This window comes from Terrapene carolina, unplaced genomic scaffold, assembly GCF_002925995.2.
Source record: "Terrapene carolina triunguis isolate 2854851 unplaced genomic scaffold, T_m_triunguis-2.0 Scaffold88, whole genome shotgun sequence".
NCBI classification, from domain to species: domain Eukaryota; kingdom Metazoa; phylum Chordata; order Testudines; family Emydidae; genus Terrapene; species Terrapene triunguis.
In genome coordinates, this window is record NW_020664439.1 from 42,344,917 (window position 1) to 42,360,892 (window position 15,976).

At 37.4% G+C, this 15,976-nt stretch overlaps 1 protein-coding gene across 6 annotated transcripts in view; it reads left to right on the forward strand.

The window, feature by feature from the left end:
- ATP11B (ATPase phospholipid transporting 11B (putative)) overlaps positions 1–15,976 on the forward strand; it is a 112,430-nt gene that overhangs the window by 27,608 nt on the left and 68,846 nt on the right. For all 6 annotated transcript variants that reach the window (XM_026650068.1, XM_026650069.1, XM_026650067.1 and 3 more), the window contains exons 2-8: positions 2,193–2,309; positions 3,277–3,366; positions 4,744–4,824; positions 11,177–11,284; positions 11,488–11,616; positions 12,445–12,548; positions 13,973–14,020. In XM_026650068.1, coding sequence (XP_026505853.1) covers positions 2,193–2,309; positions 3,277–3,366; positions 4,744–4,824; positions 11,177–11,284; positions 11,488–11,616; positions 12,445–12,548; positions 13,973–14,020 — 677 coding nt within the window. The remainder of the gene's footprint in view (positions 1–2,192; positions 2,310–3,276; positions 3,367–4,743; positions 4,825–11,176; positions 11,285–11,487; positions 11,617–12,444; positions 12,549–13,972; positions 14,021–15,976) is intronic.

The following is a 15,976-nucleotide window of genomic DNA, read 5'->3' on the forward strand; positions in this document are numbered from 1 at the left end:
AAAAAAAAAAAAAAAAAAAAAATTGGGGGCACCGCTTTTTGGTGCCCCCAAATCTTGGCGCCCTAGGCAACTGCCTAGTTTGCCTTAATGGTAGCACCGGCCCTGCTTACCGTGGTGTCTTCACTGCAGTGAGTTGACTGCTGCTGTTGACTCTCGCCGAGCTGGAGTACAGGAGTCGACGGGAGAGCGCTCGGGGGTCAATTTATCGCGTCTAGACTAGACACGATAAATCGACCCCCGCTGGATCGATGGCTGCCCGCCGATCCGGTGGGTAGTGAAGACATACCCTTAGATATCACTCATCTAGTTAAGCCCAATGCCAAATTTGTAGGATCAGAATTGTATGAAGTCTGAAAATATGGTGGAAAAGCAGTTTTTGGTGCTGAGACTTCCTCAGTACTAAGCCTTGCTAAGAAGGCATAGAGCTGTGACTTGTAATCAGCCTCTCAGTGCTGAGATTCTTCTTCCGCAGGGCAGACTTGCCTAAGCAATTCCGAAGAGTGGAGGTTCATAAAGGCAGTTTTTGAGGGAGAGAGATTTGTTACCAGTAGTTGTCTCCTGGAGTGTCTTTCTTTCCACAGCCCTTGTAAGTAGGTCTCACAGCCTTGTTGAGCTTGGGAGTAACGACCAACCCTCTAGAAAATTGACCAGAATTGTCTGACCCTCAGTGTCACAAATGGCACCTGTGCCGCTGTGCGTCCCCTCCCACCTCCATCCCCGCCTTGCAATTTTGGTCAGGTTATGTCCCCAAAATAATTTGGTCTCCTTTCAAATTGTAGGATTTGGCCACCAAATTTGAGAGCATACATAACTTCATTGATGCATAATGCTTGCTGTTTCCCTTCCCCTAGTTCCTTGTGAGAACAGGCAAAAATGGCAGAGCAGGTGAAAAGCAAGCTTAATCCCTGCAAGGAGGTAAATGGTTGTGGCATGCAGGAATAGACTGGGTCTCCTACAATATTTCAGATGGCCAAGAGCAGTCTTGTAGCAGACTCCTGCTACTTGTCCCCCCTCAGCTGTTGGAGCAGCCATCGCACTCCGGCATTGCTGTCCTGTCCCGCTCCACGCACTTTTACCCACTTTTTTGATAGTGGGTCTTCCTGACCTACTACCAAAACGAGGGCAGCAACAGATATTGATGTGGCTTTGCTGGCTCTAATTCCAGAGCAGCTGCCAGTGTAGGCTACAGCAGCACCAGAAGTAGGATAAAGCTCCCAGGTGGAGTATCTGCTCTTTGAAGAGGCTTTGCAGAAGAAGCAGCACTATGAGATTAATTTTCACTTCTAAGATTTGTTTAACCCTGCTCAGCAAGTCTACAAAACACAGTGCTCCCACTGTTATCATTGGTGGACCTGAATTGGTGGTAACAGTGGGAAATTTTAGAAAATAAAGTCTCGGAATGTAAGCAAGGCTTTTATGTTCTTTGAGGCAGGAAATCATTTACTTATTTGGGAAAGAGGGAAAATAATGTTGTTCAGTCAGTTTCTTGATTTTGCACTGGTCGGATTATTTTTTCAAACTTGAATCGTAGCATTATGTTAGTGTAACTCTCTTCTGTTTATTTAAACTGTCTTATATGATTCAATTATGATCAACATTAGTTTGGCTTTTAAAAGTACAGCTATGACTATCTTTAATTTCCGCCTTATTTTGGTTTCCATTTTTGCTTCTCTCTGCCTTACTCATACCCTCCCTCAGCCAAACTGCCATTTCCCTGTTTTCTTTTTTTCTGGTTTTACTGTGAGACAGTAACTTTTATCCTCATTTTGCATAGCCTGCATGTGCTCTTTCTTCTGATTCTTAAGGTTTTTTGTGACGTATGTCCCATAAGGAATGAACACACTCCACATAAATTTAGGCTTGTTTTCAGTTGATCATGTCAAAAAATTTTAAACACAAAAATTAATCAAACACACAAGTTTAAAAAAACCACACAAATTAATCAAAAATGTGTTTAAATGACATTAAAAAGCAAGCCTCCTAACAGCAAAAAAAAAATCCTTTCTGGTCCAGATATGTTCATCTTTGTGTCCAATTCATAATCTGCTATTCTAAGACTCTTGTTAAAATTTGGATCCCAATTTCAGTTTAAAGATTAGCAGAATTTTGTGTGCCATGTGTGGTCTAAAACTATAGTTTTGATGTAAACTGTCCTGCCTGTTGATCAACTGATTTTTACTTTTGCCTTTCAGGGTTTTGACCCACCACATCAAAGTGATACACGAACTATTTACATAGCAAATCGTTTCCCCCAGAATGGCCATTATGTTCCTCAGAAATTTGCAGACAACAGAATCATATCATCTAAGGTAAGGATCCATGTACTTTGTCAAAAATATTTGATAAAGAGTAAACATCACTTAGGATGTTATGGAGTATCTGTGCATCTGGTGGTGTGACGTGTTTTCACGTCATTTAAAACCGCAAATGACTTCAAAACCAAAGTTTAAAAAGTGAGGCCCCTTCTCCTCCTCCTCTCTGCTCCCATCACCCTGCCCTGCAAAATACAAAAACCTAATTGCACACTGACCAGCCCTCTCGGGTAAAATTCCTCAGAAAAGAGATGGGTCTTGATCCATGAGATCCACTGGCAATTCCCTGAATCACCTCCAGATATTTACATCTGTACTTAGAGAGGGCATCTCTCAAATTGCCAAGTCTCAAGCCTGTTATGTGAAAAAGAGCATGTTAGTGTAGAGAACACTGAGCTGCACACAGAGTTTCCTTCCTGGTGCACAGTCTGGCCATTGGTGGGGTGCATGGACATAATTGGTCAGGGTAAATATCTTAGTTGGCTGAAGGGTAAGGACAGAAGGCAGCAGATAGCAATGTCTGCTGCAGCAGCAGCCGCAGTAAATCTTTCCCCCTTCCCAATAGCCAGCTCGCAACCAGCTGATTTGCTCAGTGGGAAGGAGGAAAGCAGTCCCCAGGGGAACCACTCTGACACCGCTCGCTCCCTCCCACCCACACGCATGCACTGATAGGTAGAAAGGTGTCTTCAGCTGGCACTGCCACAGCAGCACAGCTACCTCCAGGCCTGGGTTTCTCTCAGCTCCTGGCTTGCCCACAAGAAGGGACAAGCCTTGGCTCTGCCTCACCCCAAAGACAGAGAAGAGTGTACAGCACTTTGGGGAGGGAGGGAGGGAGAGAGACAAGAGGAGAATTAGAAGGTTTTGAGGGATTTGTTGGGGAGAGACTGGGAGGAGATTGGGACGTTTTTGATGGGAAATTTATGCAATGTCATGTTCTATAACCACACTTCTCTTTTCTTTACAGTATACGGTGTGGAATTTTATTCCGAAAAATTTATTTGAGCAGTTCAGAAGAATAGCCAATTTTTATTTTCTTATTATATTTTTGGTTCAGGTAAGTTGAATAAAACTCATAATTTCATGAGACTCCATAGTCTGAATATAGAGCTGGAAACAAGGATTTTCTGGGTTATATTCTCAGCTCTGCTACTCATTCTCTGCCTTGGGCAAATCACTTAGTTTTTTCATCTATTTTTTTTTTTTTTTTTTTTTTAAAAGGCACAATAACTACTTCACAAGGGTGTTGGAGGCTTAACTACTTAAAAGGGACTGCACTGAATTTAGGCTCAAATTTGAAATATTATTTTGAGTATTTACAGTTTTTGTGAATTTTAAATCTCCTTAACTTGAGAGCAGCATTTCTTTTCCTATCTACTTTATCAAAGTAGATTTTTATTTACTACTGTTCATGGTCCACTTGGTACTGCTCAGTCTTTGTCTGTTATAGTATTCTTCTTGGTATAAATTATGTTTCCAGGCTGAAATCCTGTCTGGCTATATAATAGCAATACACAAGTTATCTAGCTCAGACTTGAATTTGCCATATTTTTTAACTCTCTGGTAAATTTGAGAGTAAAAAGATCATGAACAGGCCCTGCTGTGGCCCAAGCTATTTTCTCTAACCTTTAACTTTTTAAAACTCTGTGCAAGATTTATTTGGTAGTGCTTCCCAAGGCAATGAGTTAAATTTCAGGTAAACCTAATAACTTTATTAAATTAATATTAATGTTTTGAATAACTGTTTGCCTCTGTATCCTTTCTTTGCAGCCCTTTAATACAGTTAGTTTATCCTGTAAAGTAGCACTGTTCCTGCAGTAGAGAAAAACCCATGCAGGCCCATGCACAGATTTTTAGTGTTTGCACTGAAGTTGGCACCACAACAGTGGTAGCATAAATTGTAAAATCTGCAAGATTCTCTTGTGGAAGACAGAAAGCAGTACTATGAGCAAGGGGATTGTTTAATTTATGTGCCAGAGATAAAGCCCTAGGAAATTTGTGCTTTCAGTTTTCAGTTTGAATTTAAGATGTCTTTTATCCTACTTTATATTGTTGTAAGCTAGTTCTTTGTATGGTGTAAAAAAGCAGTTTCATATAATATATTTCTTAACTCAACCTGGTAGGAGAAAAAAATCTTGTTTTCATTGGTTAAGAATCTTAAAATCAAAATGTGATGCACACTACCAACTGCAAGAGAAATTCGCTTCTGTGATCCTCACCATGGATTTTCTGTCTGCACTGGATGCGACCTTTAAGGAGAACTTCTGACATCAAGGGGAGTTTTGCACCTAGAATGACTATAGAATATGTAATAAAGATCCTCACTGACTTAGACAATTTTGCTCATGTGGTGTAAAATGTTATTGCCTTTGGTTTTATAAGATTTTTAAGAATAATCTGGTACTAACATTATTCTCATTCTCTTTTCCTATAGCTTATGATAGATACACCTACCAGTCCTATTACAAGCGGATTGCCATTATTCTTTGTCATAACTGTAACAGCCATAAAACAGGTATGAAATTAGCCTAAATAGCATGATTCCTTTTTAAACATTTTCTTTAAATGATGTAGTCAGGATTTGTTAGACATTCTAAGCAGTAAAGTGCACACAAAGTTTCTAGAAAGAAATCAGTAAATGTGTTTAAAATGTTGCCCACCAGAAGCTTAAACTGGGGAGCTCTGCTTAGCTGTCAGGTGCACAATGACTCATTGTAACACCCTTAAATGCACAGGAATGACTGTCAAAAGGCATTTTTGTCTAGGTTTTGTATGTCAGTTGTTATAAGACCATTTCCTAACGCCTCTCACTTATTCGCTTGGCACACCTCAGTACACATTATAAAGGAATCCTCGTACATAATACAGATCAGGAAAGAGACTTGGGGTGGATGATGCATTAAAAGTACCTGCACGATGTTTGGTAGCGGTTAAGACAGCCCCAAGATTGGGGGGGAGAGCTTTTCTTTCCAGTATAGAATGGTGCCCTAGGCAGGAAAGGCTTAAGTCCTCCCCTGGGGCAGAAATATAGGCATTCACACAGCTGTCAGATGAATGGAGGTAACCACTTTACCGTTGCATATTGATTAGAAGCAGAAATTCAATTAAGATCCTAACCTTAGAAAAATAATGTTTGTAACCTAAACAGAGAGATCTGACTATATTTCACTGTCCCTGAAGTACATTAATGCTGGTAGGGCTTTTGGCAAGGCTTAATGGTTACCTGCAAAATGGGTTGTTGAATTTTAGTTAATCCTAAGAGATATCTGAGCCATTAGTGATTATCTTTGAGAAGTCATGGAATATGGGAGAGATTCCAGAAGACTGGAAAAGGGCAAATATAGTGCCCATCTATAAAAAGGGAAATAAGGACAACCCGGGGAATTACAGACCAGTCAGTTTAACTTCTGTACCCAGAAAGATAATGAAGCATATAATTAAGCAATCAATTTGCAAACATCTAGAAGATAAGGTGATAAGCAACAGTCAGCATGGATTTGTCAAAAACAAATCGTATCAAACCAACCTGATAGCTTTCTTTGACAGGGTAACAAGCCTTGTGGATGGGGGGGAAGCAGTAGACATGGTATATCTTGATTTTAGTAAAGCTTTTCATACTGTCCCACATGACCTTCTCATAAATAAACTAGGGAAATGCAACCTAGATGGAGCTACTATAAGGTGGGTGCAAAACTGGTTGGAAAACTGGTCCCAGAGAATAGTTAGTGGTTCAGAGTAATGCTGGAAAAGCATAACGAGTGGGGTCCTGCAGGGATCAGTTCTGGGTCTGGTTCTGTTCAATATCTTCATCAGTGATTTAGATAATGGCATATAGAGAGTACACTTATAAAGTTTGCTGACGATACCAAGCTGGGAGAGGTTGCAAGTGCTTTAGAGGATAGGATTAAAATTCAAAATGATCTAGACAAACTGGAGAAATGGTCTGAAGTAAATAGGATGAAATTCAATAAGAATAAATGCAAATACTCCATTTAGGAAGGAACAATCAGTTGTACACACAGAAATTGGGAAATGACTGCCTAGGAAGGAGTACTGTGGAAAGGGATCTGGTGGTCATAGTGGACCACAAGCTAAATATGAGTCAACAGTGTAACGCTGTTGTAAAAAAAGCAAACATAATTCTGGAATGCATTAGCAGGAATGTTGTAAGCAAGACATGAGAAGTAATTCATCCGCTCTGATTAGGCCTCAACTGGAGTATTGTGTCCAGTTCTGGGCACCACATTTCAGGAAGGGTGTGGACAAATTGGAGAGAGTCCAGAGAAAAGCAACAAAAATGAGTAAAGGTCTAGAAAACATGACCTATGAGGGAAGACTGAAAAAATTGGGTTTGTTTAGTTTGGAAAAGAGAAGACTGAGAGGGGACATAACAATTTTCAAGTATGTAAAAGGTTGGTACAAGGAGGAGGAAGAAAAATTGTTCTTAACTCTGAGGCTAGGACAAGAAGCAATGGGCTTAAATTGCAGCAAGGGAGGTTTAGGTTGGACATTAGAAAAAACTTCCTAACTGTCAGGATGGTTAAGCACTAGAATAAATTGCCTAGGGAGGTTGTGGAATCTCCATCATTGGAGATTTTTAGGTTAGATAAACACCTGTCAGGGATTGTCTAGATAATATGCAGAATTCCCCAAATGGCCAGGGTAAGAAGGTCATTCAGGATACAAATTACCGAAGTGATCTTTTTCTGTTTGTGTGACTCCCCTGCCTTCACTGCACCAGTTTCAAGACAAACGTCACAGAACTCCGTAACTCTGTTAGACTGGAGCTGTTCTATAGCAACGTTGCAGTGGAGGTAGTAGGGGGAAGAGAAATAGTGCCTCTTAAAATTAGGGTATTAAAATCCTGCAAGATGGTATGATATTTTAAATCCAGTAAGTTTTATGTGACCACTATAGGCTATCTCCAGTCTTTAGCTGGATTCCATAGTGTGTGAGGCATCACCAGCATGCTATGGTGAAGTACTGTAGAGCAAGCTCTTTATCATAAAAGTGCAACTTACAAATGTAAAAAAAAAATTTGTTACATAACTGCACTCAAAACCAAAACAATGTAAAACGTCAGAGCCTACAAGTCTACTCAGCCTTTTTCTTGTTCAGCTAATTGCTAAGACAAACAAGTTTGTTTACATTTACGGGAGATAATGCTGCCCTCTTCTTATTTACAATGTCACTTGAAAGTGAGAACAGGCGTTTGCATGGCACTTTTGTAGTCGGCATTGCAAGGTATTTATGTGCCAGGTATGCAAAACATTTGTGTGCCCTTTCATGCTTCAACCACCATTCCAGAGGCCATGCTTCCATGCTGATGATGCTCGTTTAAAAAAAAAATGCGTTAATTAAATTTGTGACTCAACTCCTTGGGGGAGAATTGTATGTCTTCTGCTCTGTTTTACCCGCATTCTGCCATATATTTCATGTTATAGCAGTCTTGGATGATGACCTAGCACAGGTTGTTCGTTTTTAAGAACACCTTCACCGCAGATTTGACAAAACGCAAAGAAGGTACCAGTGTGAAATTTCTAAAGATAGCTACAGCACTTGACCCAAGGTTTAAGAATCTGAAGTGCCTTCCAAAATCTGAGACGGATGAGGTGTGGAGCATGTTTTCAGAAGTCTTAAAAGAGCAATACTCCAATGCGGAAACTACAGAACCCGAACCACCAAAAAAGAAAATCCACCTTCTGCTGGTGGCATCTGACTCAGATGATGAAAATGAACATACGTTGGTCCGCACTGTTTTGGATCGCTATCGAGCAGAACCCGTCATCAGTATGGACGCATGTCCTCTGGAATGGTGGTTGAAGCATGAAGGGACATATGAATCTTTAGTGCATCTGGCACGTTAATACCTTGCGATGCTGGCTACAACAATGCCATGTGAACGCCTGTTCTCACTTTCAGGTGACGTTGTAAACAAGAAGCGGGCAGCATTATTTCCTGCAAATGTAAACTTGTTTGTCTGAGTGATTGGCTGAACAAGAAGTAGGACTGAGTGGACTTGTAGGCTCTAAAGTTTTACATTTGTTTTATTTTTGAATGCAGTTATTTTTGTACATAATTCTACATTTGTAATTTCAACTTTCATGATAAAGAGACTGTACATCATTACTTGTATTAGGTGAATTAAAAAATACTATTTCTTTTGTTTTTTACAGTGCAAATATTTGTAATCAAAAATAAAGTGAGCACTGTACACTTTGTATTCTGTATTGCAATTGAAATCAATATATTTGAAAATGTAGAAAACATCTAAAAATATTTAAATAAATGGTATTCTATTATTGTTTAACAGCACAGTTAATTGCGATTAATCTTTTTAATTGCCCGATTAATCACGATACATTTTTTTATTCACTTGACAGCCCTAGTTCCTAGTGTGTATTCTTTTTAGCAGTTGTGTTGCTCAGAAACAAGAGAATTGTAATGGCACTGGGATTTACATGACCCAAATAAGCCTTCCCTTCTTTCTTCTTCATTGTTCCACACCCTCAAAGAATTGGGTTAGCCTTCTGAGTATTAGAGGAGTATTTGCAATATAACACTATAAACTTGGAAACACAGAATACGGTACTTTGGATTTTTTTCTCCATTCATTAGTCATGTGTGGGATCGTCCAATATCAGGTCATTTTTTAAATAAAGTGTTCTGTATCCAGGACACTTGAACCCAAAAGAAAAAAAAAACTCATGCAGTGGCTGAATTAAGAGTATAATTGGGCAAAATACTTCTATTTTATATATAATAAACACCATGTATGGAAGTGATATCAATTTTATAAATTAAGAACCAGTTGATAGATGATAAACCTATCATACCCCTTTGACTGCCTCAATAAACTTTCCACAGAAATATTTCCTCTGTCAATCCCCTCAAATTAACCCTAGTCCAAGGTTCAGGACAAGCAAGATTTAGTTTTGTATCAGTAACAACTTTTCTATACGTGAATATGAAAACATTCAGGTCCAATATCTTGCGGCATTCCAAGGTCAGAAACAATCTCATTAGGGTGGTGATATTCCCAGCATTTCAGTGAGACCCAGTACTCACTTCTAGGCTTGCAAGGTTCCAAGAAAGCAGACTGCTTTGTCACATTTTTATGGATGGAAAAGCAATTCAGATCGCTTTCCAGGTTTTTTATGGCTGCTTCTGACCTCTGTACAGTTGAATTCATGGTAACTAATGTCCCCAGCTTTGCAGATGGAGAGAGAGATGAAAATACACACAATAAGATGTCTAAAAAATCCTCTAAAACATCCCTAAAATAGATTTCTATAATATTGCATATGACAAGTATAGAATACATGATGGTGTATAAGATGTGGTATACATTTATAAAGATATTGGAGGTAGCACTTTAGAGTTGGTTGGCTGTTTTGTCCATTTGAGGCAAAGTAAGGTAATGAATCTGTTTCTCAAGCATCAGTGGAAAGTGACTTTTCAACATTAAATGAACATGCCCTTGAATATTTGTCTCACTGAATTTAGTATGTTATCAAAAGTCCCCTAGATCTTCACAGAAAACTGATCTTTTGCTGTAATCCTTAGAGGTAGTTGATGAACACACTTTTAGTACTTTGAGTAGCATTCAGTTTTTTTATATAGAAATGGTAAATCTAAATCTGCTGCAGGCTTTGCTTTTTATCAAGTCAAACTTTTTAAAATTTTCACATCTGAATTTTATGCACAGCTGTGAGCTTGCTTACTCGCCCACCAGGCCTACTTTTGTAACTTTGAATTGAGAGTACAATACACACACACTTGTGAATGAAACATTGATAGAAAAATTATTTAACAGTGAATCATAGCCAGAGTTAGTCAGGAAACAGCAAAATACATTGCTGTTAAAAATTACTGGCTCAAGAACTTCCCTGTTATATACTTAGATTTTAAGCTTCTTGGGGCATGGACTGTCTTTTTGTTCTGTGTTTGAGCACACCTAGCACAATGGGGTCCTGGTGCATGACTGGGACTCCTAGGCACGACAATAACACAAATAATATTAACATTAACCTTCGTTTCAGGAATACAGATAGTCATTGAATTCATACGTATGCTGGCCGATCCATTGCCTCCTGCATATCAATAGTATCTTCCAGGATATACCTATTACTGTCTGACCACAAATTTATTGGGAGGTGTACAAGTAAACAAGCAATATATTAACTAATGCACAAAGAAAATATAAAACAGGACATGTACCCTCCTTTGATTTTTGGATATCTGGAGGAAAAAAGTTAGTTTGTCTTCTCTATTAAAATTCAGGTTGATTAGTCAGTCTAAATCGTTGGCCTGGCACAGTCTGGATGAATTAAAACTTTGTACCTGACTATTTTTCTCACATACACTGTCATCTCCACTTGCTCAACAAAACATGAATGTCAACTCCACACCGTAGAAGTTAAAATCCCTTTGCAAGAACAGGTGCCTCGGCTGTTGCTTAGAAAGACACTAGAGCAAGCTCTTTGGGAATTGCATAGTTTAACAGAAAAGGGAGTTATTTTAATAAATCAGTAAATGAGACTGTGGGAATGATTGGCTGTATTCCCTACTCAGTTGCCTTAATCCACGTAGACATTGTGAGGCTCTCAGGTTGCATGAGCAGTTGTATTAACTCTTCTTCATTTTTGTTTTAAAATAGGAATAACAGATTCCATAATTCTACATTACGACTGCACAGTGATGGGTGCAGTAGAACCTGAATAGAACAGAGGTCTGACATGCTCAAGGTCAAACAAATGGTTGTTTGCAAAGCTATGGTGCCTCACACTACTTTGTTACTCTTAGAAAAGTATATAGCTATTAGGTTTCTAGTTTAAAATATAACATTCAATCTTGTATTTCTGCAGGGTTATGAAGACTGGTTACGACATAAAGCAGACAATGAAGTAAATGGAGCTCCAGTTTATGTTGTTCGAAGTGGTGGCCTTGTAAAAACTAGATCAAAAAACATTAGGGTATGTGTCTAATAACTAGCAGAAAACAATGTATTTCTTTTTTAGAACTATAGTTATGCCAATTAGTTCATTTAAGCAAAATGCTCATTTGCTGCATTGCAATTTTATGTAGGCCTGTTGCATTATAATTCTGAATAACTGTTAAATTAATTCTTAATCTATTCTTTTTCAAAAGCATACTCTCATTTGGTTTATCTTTTCAGGTGGGTGATATTGTCAGAGTAGCCAAAGATGAGACTTTCCCTGTTGACCTTGTACTACTGTCCTCCGATAGAGTGGATGGTTCGTGTCATGTTACTACTGCTAGCTTGGATGGAGAAACTAATCTTAAGGTTGGTAGTCTAAACATATGCAGTTTTCTAGTATGAAATGCAACATAGAAATAAGTCAAATCAACTTTCAGCCTTTGCTTCCTTAAATTTCTCTGTTAATGACTCAAATGGGAGATTTTTGTGTGTCTAATTTTACTTTTATTAAAAATTTCTTGCAGCTTCCACAATGTGCTAGCAGCTTTACTAAAAGTAAAGAGAGAGTGTCTAGGCTCTGTACTTATCGAAATATAGCTAATTTTTTATTTTTACTTATTTGAGCACATAGCAAGGCTATTTTAAAAATCACAGTACGTCATAATCTGCTGTTTTACCTTGTTGTGCTACACATAAGATCTTATTCTGCCACCCTTACTCAAACTGAGTAGTACCCAAGCCCCTTGAAATCAATGGGCTTTTGAAGTAAGATGTACTACTCAATGAGAGTAAGAGTAGCAGAATCTGACCTTTAGTTATTAGGTATGTCTTAATATATCAGAACTGTAGTATCCCTGTTTATTTTTCTTCAGTTTGAGCTGCAGTATATTAATAGGACCAAGAATCTTGCTTGATCTGCTAATGTAAGAAATGTTATAAAATGGTAATTAATGTGGGTTTTCTCTGGCCAAGTTAATCACTTTTAAGGAACACTATTGCAGTACTTTAAATGGCAGTTTGCAATGTCACAGTGGTGAAACATCTGTCAGTATACAAGATGTGATGCTTTCATATACAAAATCCATGACCCTTTTCGGGGTTCCAGAGGCTTTACTTGACCAACGAAACGCCAGCAAACTAGTACTGTTCTGTATCATTGAGAAATTCTCATATATAGAGATGTGTGTTTTTCAGACTCATGTTGCAGTCCCAGAAACAGCAGTATTACAGTCAGTTGCCAACCTGGACACACTCGTAGCTGTTGTAGAATGTCAACAGCCAGAAGCAGACCTATACAGGTGTCATTTTATTCTTCATAATTTCAAAGTTGATTTAAAAGCAAAATTTCTGATGGTTGTTAATGATATGGATCTTGCTGAGAGGAAAGTTTCTCCACATGTAATCGTACATTTCAGGTTTTATTAAACAAATTTAGGAATTTGTATGTAAATCCCTATGATGCTTAAAGCTACAAAAAGAGAAAGAGCCTTCTGATTTTTATTGTTTACATTTTAACACCAGCATGGTTCTGCATCGCTAGATAAGCAGTAAATTTGTTCACAAATTTTAAAAGTAATGGTGCTTGAGCAGGAATTGTGGAAAAAGACGAGCTGTATATGGTTCTGCCAAAACACTTCAGTCCTGAATATTTAACACCCCTTTCTTTTGTTCTAAATTTAAAGTGTCTCAAATTGTGTGATTTGTGTTAATTTTCTTCTAAGAACATATACCCCAAAATTCACTTTCATTTACAGCCGAAGCAGGATTTGAACTATGTTTCCCAGCAGCAAAAGCTTAGTTTAGTAAATCATTAACTCACCAACATGTCTCATTTAAAAGCTACAGTCAGCCAGCAATGGGATAAACTTTTTAAAAGGGTGTTTTCATAACAAATGTATGTTATGTAGGTCTATGGCCCTGTAAATATTTCTGACTCATAGCATAATATTAACATTGCATTAATTTTTTATTCATGACTAGCTTTAATAGAAGCTGATAACTTTCATGTACATTAGTTTTAGTAATTATACTATATGGAGAGTAGCTTATTTTAACTGAGTATTTGGTTCCTTGTGGAATTTCAGATTCATAACATAAGCAAATATACATTAACTAATTATTGAACACTGAATCTCTTAAGTGGATTGTAAAGGTCATAGAATTAGTGATGTCAGTAAGGAGGTACTAAACCAATGATAGTGAACTTTTACAGTCATTTCAAATCAGGGTGTTATAAGGCATACAAAATATATTTGACATTTCAGACGCCTAAGAAGTTGAAAGTATGGTTTATTCATCTGCTTTGTTAGATGTAAATTAGTATTCATTTCAGATGGGAAAATGTACTGGTAACTTCAACCTTTTTTTTGGAATTCTGTTTCTTGATTGGAACATGTAATCGCTCTGGATTTTTTTTCAAAATTTACTTGTTACCTGATTTCATAAATTGAGTTGTATGGGTTATTTCTAAAATCACTCATTTTCTTGAAGGGGGGATGGTTCTGAGCTCTTGTTGATGACTTCTTGAAACATACCTCAAAATTATCACCAAGGTTAATGTATTGCCCATTAATAAAACAGACTGTAAATCAAGGATGGGATATTCCATCTGGCACATACCACATTTATGTCATGCTTTCCTTGCATAAATGAAATAAAGATTTTTTTTTTTTAATATTGGAGTTTGTACACCAACATTCTGACATGTGACCTTTTTTCATAGATTTGTTGGAAGAATAACTATAAGTCATCAAATTGAGGAAATTGTACGGTAAGTAAAATGTTTGTAAAGCTCACTTAGTAAAACTTAAAAGCTAAGTTATGGTGATTGAACATGACTGTTATAAAAGAGCATTATCATGGAATGGAAAAGGGTAATAGTTTATTATCCAGATACTAGTTCAACTCCATAGTTAAGGTTGAGTCAAGTAAAACTAGATTAGACAGTTGAAATATTTAAACCTAAATTTACTTGTGTTTTCCAAAGATTAGTTTATGGTAATTTTATGTGTTAGCTTCACCACTTGAATTAACTTGCTTTTTGTAAAGTTGGCATTTGAATGTTTCTAAAATGTGAGTATGAAGTTAGCATGTCAAATTTGTGAGAAGTGTTGTAATTTACAATTCTGTATCTCATAATGCAATAGATACCCATAGCTTGATTATCAGAGGCACTGAGCAATCTCAGCTCCTGTTGAAATCAGTGGGAAATACTGGCCCTGATGGGGCTTTGGTTTTTTTTAAACATGTTTAATAAATGTGCACTTTCACTATGTATTTAACTACTTAAATGTTGCAGAGCATATAATCCCATGTATTGCAGTAAATGCACATCACCTGTTGTAGTGAACATGCCTGGTGTAATAGGTTTTCCTGTTCCATTGAAATAAATGGAATATCCATTTAAAATGCAGCAAAAATTATCAAAAGGGTCAAGCAGTAAAGCAGTTCAGAGATTTAAGAACAGATTTTCAACTGATATTAGCTCCCATATAGGCACCTAAAAGAAGTGCCCAGAGTTTCGAGAGTGCTTAGCACCCAGATTGCAAGTAGAGCTGGTGGGTGTTGAGACATCTTGAAAAGTTGGTCCTCTCTGTCTTTTAAAATGTGCTTTTGTACATAATAGATGTATTCATTAACAAACCAGTTCCTTCCTATGACTTGTTTGTTATTTTAATGCCCAAGAAGTTCATTCTTAATTGTTTTCGTTGTTCAGGCATAGAGCTTTCATCTCTAGGGCCCACACTTCATACAAGACTGGGCAAATCATTTATTCACCCTGTACTTCACTTTACTCATCTTTAAAATTGGCATATTTACTGAGCTCACAGCCAAATTGGGAGCTTTAATTAATTAACATTTTATATAAATTTTTATATCTTCAGATAGAAGACACTATATAAGTGCTCAATTATAAACTTGTTAAAGAGATTATTCAGTTAAGTGGGAAAAGAGCTAAAAAAAAAATCAGAACCAGTTAAGAATGAACTTCTTGGACTGGTTCTGATTTTTTTTTTTTAAGCCCGTTTTCCACTGACTGAATAATCTCCGAAACAAGTTTATAGTTCAGCTTCACTTATATAGTGCCCTTTATCTGAAAATATAAAAATCTTTATAAATGTGAATGAATTGATGCTCTCAATACTGCTGTGAGGTTGGTAAATATTATGTCAGTTTTAAAGATGAGTACGTTGAATAAGGGGTGAATAAATGATTTGCCTGAGCTCTTTTCGAAGGTCTTGCATGAAGTATGGAGACAGAAGACAGATCTTTCAGCCCCAAAGCCTGTGCCTGAACAACAAAAACGGGGCATTCCCAAAGGTTTTCTTTAGGTTGCTACCACATTTGCAGCTCTTCAAAATATATTATTGCCAAGCTTTTCATGTTCAGCTCCAGGATTAATCTCAGAATTAATTCAGTTGAAAAGTATAGCAGAACCAGTTTAAAGCATGTGTGAAGACACACTTACAACTCCACCAGTAGACAGAGCTTATATCTCCTTACCATCAAAAATAAACCAGTTTAGCCTGTACTGCACTGATTTAGCTAGCTCAGAATACACAGTTCAACTGGTTTTATTGATTGTAAAACCAATTGAGTCCAGCAATATGGGTACAGCAGCTTAGGAGAACATAATTTACCTGAATACCTAAAATCTTCTCTACTTCAAGTGTACTATATTGCATTGTTTTATTTTTTTATTAAAACTTTGCAAATCTACTAAGGG